The sequence below is a fragment of the Solanum pennellii genome, chromosome 4 (genome assembly GCF_001406875.1).
Source record: "Solanum pennellii chromosome 4, SPENNV200".
Lineage (NCBI taxonomy): Eukaryota > Viridiplantae > Streptophyta > Magnoliopsida > Solanales > Solanaceae > Solanum > Solanum pennellii.
Window position 1 is genome coordinate 28,746,659 of NC_028640.1, and position 7,913 is coordinate 28,754,571.

Genomic DNA, 7,913 nt, shown 5'->3' on the forward strand with positions numbered 1-7,913 from the left:
TATATATATATATATATATATATATATATTCAATGTACATTTTTTTTGTTAATTATAATTATATTTTTTATTTGTTTAATTTTATAATGAATAATAAATAATAGTGTAACATAAATAAATCATCTATTAGTATTGATATTACTTAAAGTACATTAAGCATGTTTTACTCTTAAAATGCAAATATTCATTCAATAAGTTGCACAAGCTACTATGTATTACATATTCCCTCGTCTTAAAGAGATGTTTGAGTTTATTAAGTTAAAACGTGAGCAAAATATGGATAAACTTATATTTTATCCAACCTATCAAATACATGAACGAATTAAATTGTTATCCATTTTATGTTAACTTATTTTTAATCCACTCAAATTTGATTCAAACCACCCATTTACCACCACTAATATCAAGGTAAGATGTTCTAATTGGCGATTCTTAGATACTTCAAATTATGGATCGTATGATGGTATCACTTTGTAGTTTTGGTCGACTTGTCGTAATAGTCATTAGATGTGAAGGAGTCTCATTTTAACCATTAAAATACAAATACTTTAATATATTTTTAATTGATAATATAGATTATATATAGTGGTATCAAAATTCAAAATGAGTTCTAAAATAGATAATCAACTCAATTCGTTTAAAATTTTATGGGTTAATGAATTGGGTCAATTTTAACTCATTTAAAAAGAATTTTTAATTTAATTTAATCTCTAATTTCAACTTGTATTAAGACACTTTATTTACAATTACATAGTGTATATTCTCATATTGAATATGTGGATTATTATCTATTTAATATGTTCTAGGATATATCTATCCATTTGTAACTTTTTTTGTTTTATTTTCTTAAGTTGAAATTCAAATTTTGATTGTAAGAAGTAAATAGCAATATGTCGAAATTATTGAGATTAATCGAATTATATTGAGCGGGTCATAATCAATCCACTTTCCATTTCAAACATATTTTAATGTCTCAAAATTCTAGTCAATCTATCCATTTGACACCCCTAATCATAGTAATCATTAACTTTCATTTAAATGATGATAAGAAAATTTCCAATAATATAGAGAATTATTTTTATTTCTTAATCTTTGTGAATTGAAGTAGCTAGGATAAGCCTTTTCGAATTAAAAGAAGGGAAAATTGTATATAATAGCAAACTAATAACCTAAATTAAATGGAATAGCTAGGGTTTGATTTAATTGTGCTCCATAGCAAACATTAGCTAAAATTTGCCAGCGTCTCTCTCCCAAAAATCTCGCTCGCCACTCTCCATTCTCGCTCGCCTCTCTCGCTTTATACACAGAAGTGTATAATTCTGTTTCTGTTTTGTATAAAGCGAGAGAAAATTGTATATACACATGCAAAAATGTATATCTTCTTGTTATACACTTAATTATACAATTTACAAACATTTTACTTCAAATATTGCAGAGAAAAAGGCCAACGAATTATACAATTGCAGCGGAAAAGGCCAGCGAATTATACAATTTAGGCCAGCGAATTATACACTTATATATGTATAGCGAATTATACAGTTTTTATGTTTGCTATGGAGCGCAATAATGCAAAGTTTGCTATAGCATACAAATATAAATTTTTTGTTTGTTATATGTGAAAGTTGCCCATAAAAGAATCATCCTTAGTAAAATAGTGTTTTTTTCTAAAAAAATTTATTTGACAAAAGACATTTGACTCATGATTAAGTATTAATAGAGACATTTTTTTAATCAAACTATTGTCAGGAAGCGCATTTTCAAACTGAACTATTAGCTGAGAACAATTTTCATTAAATTTCATGTGGTTTCAGTGTTTGTTTTTAAAAAAAAAAAAATCCTTTTCCAAATCAAAAGGAAAAAACCTCAAACAAAATGAAGATTCATACCTTAGAACTCAAAGTAACCATCCAACATGTGTTGTCAAAGCTTATTGATAACTTCATTCCATTACTTATCTCAAGTCTTCCCTTTGTCTTCACTCAAAGAACTCATGAAGATTCTAATCAAACCTATTAATTAGGCAAAATTAGTTAGTTAGTTATTCCATCCAAAAACAAAATGTCTGAGCCAGTTGATGATATGCCTATTCAACCCAAAAACACTCCAATTACTCAATCTTCATCACATTCAAACGGATCATTTGGCACAGTTTTCATTATCCTTGCTGTGATTTTAATTATATCTCTTATTTCTTGTGTAATTGGACGTATTTGTAACAAAAGAAGAAATGGAGATCATCATCTTCACTCACCTAAACAACGCCATGAAATTCATACTAAAGGTAGAGAAGGCCATCATGATATAGAATATGGTAGCGATAATAAGAGAATTCCAAATTCAAAAGTGGCTGCATCTAATGGAGATCATTCAAATATTCCTACTAGTTCTATGTCATTTGACGATATTGGACCTCATGGTAAAGGAGGGGTGAGGTTTGCCGAAGATCATTAGAATTTATGATTTCTAATGTGGTTGTAAATAAAAATATATTTAGTCCATTAACAATGTTTGTATTTACTTTTCGAGATTCAAGTATGAAAATGTCTCTAAATAAGTGTATAATTACCAAAATTACAGTAACTACTTAATTATTGTAACTACAACTAGAATAACTAACCAATTAATACTCTAATATGTCCAACTCATGATTCAATTTTAAAGGGGTTAGATTATGATGCATTATTAGTGTAATAACTTGATCATAATTTTAAGAATAAACAGAATACGGAGACAATTTTGAAATGATCAGTATCAAACAGTGGCATAGCCAAAAAAATTTCGAAAAGTGTTCAAGAATTATATCAATTAAAAAAATGATGAATGGGTATATTGAAATTTTTTAAATTGAACGATGTAATATTAATAATTAAATTTCTTAATGAATAATAAATGTACAAAAAAATTTGTAAAGTTAAACTTCATAATATTTAGTTTGAATGTGTATATTTAGTTTAATATAACTTGATTAGACGCAAGAAAAAAATAAGAAAAAAAGGAGAAAATTCAAGTTAGAATGACATTATTTTACGCTTCAAACAACGAGGACGGTAAAACGAGACATATATAATAAAGAGTACAATCAACAAGTTTTTTAAAATAGAATTCTACATGAAACTTTTTTTGCGTTTTGTTGTTTTATATAAAATTTCAGGGTTATTTATTAACTTAAATTAAATAAGAAGTTAAGTTTTATTTAAAATTTAATTAAAAGATAAAGTAAAATCAATTAAAATTCTGATTGGCTGCTACATTTTTAATCTTTTTTTCTTAAATTCTTAAGTTGTAAACTTCTATCTAATTAAGGATTATTCTATCAAATAATATTGATTTTGACTAATTACTAATAATAGATTTATTAACTATTATGTCGATTTAAACAGTAACTAACTAAGGAAACTCTTTTTGAAGTATAAAAAATAGCATAAGACAAAAGTAAAACTCTTTTTAAAATATATAAAAAAGAATATCATAAGACAAAAAGTATTATCGGTGATAATCGAACTTTGCGTCATTGAGGAGCACCACTGCGCGCAACTTCGCCAGCCCCAAGAACCACTGGGCTGTACAAACTTTACGATTTTAAAGGTTTCAAAATATTTAATTAGTTATTTAAAATATTATTTTATTTATATGTACGATATAATTTTTGGACGAAGGACATTCTATGACATCCTAATAGCACTTTAGCTCTGCCCCGATATCAAATATCAATAACAAGGAGACAACACAAATATGTACTATACCAAGGAATTGGCAACGTCTTGAGGTGTGTGCATTGCCATATATAATTTATAATATTAGAATTTCTAAATTTTCTTTTATCATTTTGAAAAACTATAGAAATTCCCTTTTTCCTTCTTTCTTCTAATTTCAAACGAATTTCTCTTATTATGAACCATGCTCATAACTATTGATTTGATATCTAATTATGATAATTTTTTAATATATTTTAATACCCGATGCATACACTTACAATTATTAATCTGAAAGAATATATATATACATATATATTTGAAATCAGAATAGAGATTGATATATTTGATAATAGAGAAATTTATTCGACGCAATAAATTTTACATAATATATTATTTATAATGTATCCAACAACAAAAGAATATATACGTGAGAGATAGAAAATAAGAAATTTATGTAATTAAAAAACTTTGAAATAAAATATAATTAGCCTTCAAATATATAAAATGTCTGTCTAAAGTAAATCATATAAAATATATCTTTAACCCATTTTTTTATGGTGTCAAAATTTTCACTTGTCGTGATATCATCTCATTTTCAACTATTGTCTTTTTCAATATTTTCAAACCATAAAGAACTTGAAGACGGCAACAATCAACCCACCCAAAATAATAAAAACAAAAAGGACGAAAAATATAAGAGTTGGAAATTTTAATATCCTAAAATTAAAAGGACAGAGAAATTGGTATTAATAACTTTTGAGTATCCATAAATATATATCTTATAAAGAAAGATTTACTATAAAATAGTGTTCTCAAAGGTACTTTACGGTGAGGTGTATCAGAAAAGTCTTGGGCTATATATTTATAGGACGTATACACAAACATATGTATCGAACGTATACGTAAATTTAGATTTTTATTGTTTTAAAATATTTTTGATATATATATATATATATATATATATATATATATATTTATGTAATTACTTTTCAGGTGATAGTAATTTTATCTTAAATATATAAAGCAACTCTAATTAAAAAAATAATAGTCGTAAATAATTTGAAGCTGATTGTGCTTCAAACTGATAGGACAGAGATTTCTTGGTACTATATTAGACAACTTTATTCATTGTAAGTGATTATTCTTACTCTTTTTGCCTTCTTTTTAGAGTTGAGAATGAGAGGAGCTTCGGGTGAGGCTGTTACTTTAGTAATTTAACAATTTATGTGTCAATTTTTTTCTTGTAATATTAAACTGCAGCTTTTGTTTTTTTTCTTCAGATGGCCACGTGTGCCTTATAACAAATTTCATTCACCTTTTTTAGTTGAAAATTCTGTTCATTTTTGATGTATTAGTTTATTACTTGCATATTTTATTTTATTATATGTTTCTAAATTCTACCATAGTAGATGGTATCAACATGTATGTCTTTCTGTTATGGTCCGAACTATCGTGATTGACACTCATATCAATTCTTCGATGGAAGAATCACTATTATAATCCAAAATCAAGCAATAAAATAATATTAAGACATTAAAATTATGAAAGCAAGTTAAATAACTAAATACGAAGTTTCCATAAATTTCAATAAGGATTCTACATTAAGATAATTAGGATCTATAACATAATGTTTGAAGCTTCTTAACTTTTAAAATTATTCAAAATAAATTCAACTTCTTATTTCAAAATATCTGTAAAGTTTTACCCCTCTTCTTATATTTAAAAATTTAATTTTTTTTTCAAGATTTCTTTTTCTCTCTTCTTCCTTCTTTCTTTCTCTTTTCAGATTTCATCTTTCCTCTTGTTCTTTTACTTCATTTCTTTTTCTCTTCTTCCATTTACTTGTTATCTTTGTTGTTGCTATTATTATCGTTGTCATTCATTATTTTAATCACATTTTTCTTTTTCTATTGTTGATCTTCAATATTAAACTACAGCTTCAGTATTTTAATTTTTTTTGATGACCACGTGTGTCTTATCATAAATTTCTTTCAACTTTCTTTAGTTGAAAATTTTGTTAAATTTGATGCATTATTTATTAGTTGCTTTATTTTATTTTATAATATGTTTCGACATTCTATCAATGTAGAAGTTTGTGTAGATGGTATCAACATGCTTTTTTTTGTAATTAGTTTGATTTATGAAGGGTCTTTTGGTCATGTCAGCTCACAACATTCCTTTCCTTTTTTTCGACATGTTCAACTAGCCACTGTTGTGTTGTACATGGCGTAGATGTTTTTTTCTACCTTTATCTCATGTATAATCTATTCATGATGGATAGAGAAACTCTTCAGTTCTCATATAAATAAAAACCAACAAAAGCAGAGTAATTGAGGAGGAGCTGACAAAAAAGTGTTGAAAAAAATATATTTTGACCAAGTCAACTTTTTTACTTAGTGATTAAGATAATTGTGGACTAAAATTTAATATTTAATACACTAAAATTTTAAAAATATTCAAAATAAACCCAATTTCTAATTTCAAAATATTTGAAAAGTTTTCTCACTCTTCTTATATTTCAAAATTTAAAATCTCTTTTAAGATTTCTTTTTCTCTCTTCTTCCTTCTTTCTTTCTCTTTCCAGAATTCTTCTTTCCTCCTCATCTTCTTCTTTTCTTTTTCTTTTCTTCCATTTATTTGTTCTCTTTATTGTTGCTATCATGATCGTTGTCGTTCATTCTTTTTATCACATTTTTTTTCTTTTTTGTTCTATTTCACAAAATAATTTGCTTTAATTTTAGAACTTTTTAATTTGAAGTCATTGATTTATTTTTTTTGGTAGAAAATCAAGTAACAACTGATGTGTTCGCAATAAATGTTGAAATTATTGTATCAACTGTTGAAGTTTTTCAGCAACTTCTAAAGTTTTCTTAGCAAGTGTTGAAGTTATTGTAGCAACTGTTGATGTCTTTTCAGCGACTGCTCAAATTTGCTCAATAACAACTAAAAACAATTATTGTAGTAAGTGAGGTAAATACTGCTAAAAAATAGCAAAAAAACGATGGCCAAAAGCGATAGATTGCGTCATTTTTTGGTCAAAATCAATGAAAAAGCAACACAGTGACTTCCGTCTCTTTTTAGCTTGGCACTTTTCAAAAATCAATAGACATCGTCGCTAAAAAGCGACGAAAAGCGTTGCTTTTTGAATTTTTTTAAAGAACTTTTTTTTATCAAAAGCGACGGACTCCGTCGATTTATTTTAGTTTTAATTTTTTTCGATTTCAAAAGGCGACTCAGTCTGTCGCTTTTCTTGAAATTTCATTTTTGAATATCCCAGAAGAGCAACGGACAAGACCGCACTGTCCGTTGCTTTTTTGAATTTTTTAAAAAATAATACCCAGAAAAGCGACGGACAAAACCACGCCACACGTCACTTTTTCTATAACTTTTTGACAGTAGAAACCTACAAATGCAATTCAATTCAGTTCTACACTATTCAACAAAATCAAACACACACTTATAAACAATCTACACAAAACATAAAATAGTAAACTCAAAATAACATTCAAAAGTATCAAAATCATAATTTAAGGACTTGTACGATCTTTCAATGCTCGTTTCAAAATTTTAAAAAGTTCATAAATATCTAGAAATCTAAACTAAGGAGTGGGATCTACATAATCATTCTCATCATTGTGGTCGTCGGTGTCCTCGGTAGCCGAAGTAGTAGGTCGACGAGTGAGGTTCATCACCTGTTCTTTGATTTGTTGAATGATCTCACTCATACTTTGTTGTTTATCTATTCTTCTTCGCTTCGACTCTGCCAGTGCCGATATAATATGTGCTCTTTAAGCCGACATAACAGAATCTGAAAACCCTCAAGTGCATCGACTTGACATGACAATTTAATACCTTCTAAGCCTGACTAGATCTTCTTACATTGTTTCGAGAGTCTCGACCATAGATTCTACCTTTGTGTCTCCATCCTACCACTTTCTCTGTCCAAATCTCGATGGACAGTTCAAGTATCATTTGAATCGAACTATCCAGATTTTTCAACGACGTACTGATGAAACTCATTCTGCAGATTAAATATAAATACTGAAATCAATATACATACATGTCATAAATATATTTACTATCAATATATATTATTTATATTAAATAACTTACAAAAGTTCGTTCGACCCTTCCCTCGATCCACACAACTGGATCTGACTAATTTTCTTTCTTCTTCACATGAGTCTTCTTGAAAACCTCCAGTTCAATGGGAGTACG

At 27.3% G+C, this 7,913-nt stretch overlaps 1 protein-coding gene across 1 annotated transcript; it reads left to right on the top strand.

Moving 5' to 3' along the window:
• The first annotated feature begins 2,019 nt into the window (after positions 1-2,019).
• On the top strand, positions 2,020-2,667 carry LOC107017263. Its single transcript, XM_015217528.2, has one exon. It carries the CDS (start codon positions 2,059-2,061, stop codon positions 2,449-2,451), a length of 393 nt encoding a protein of 130 aa, XP_015073014.1. The 5' UTR covers positions 2,020-2,058; the 3' UTR covers positions 2,452-2,667.
• The last annotated feature ends 5,246 nt before the right edge of the window (positions 2,668-7,913 follow it).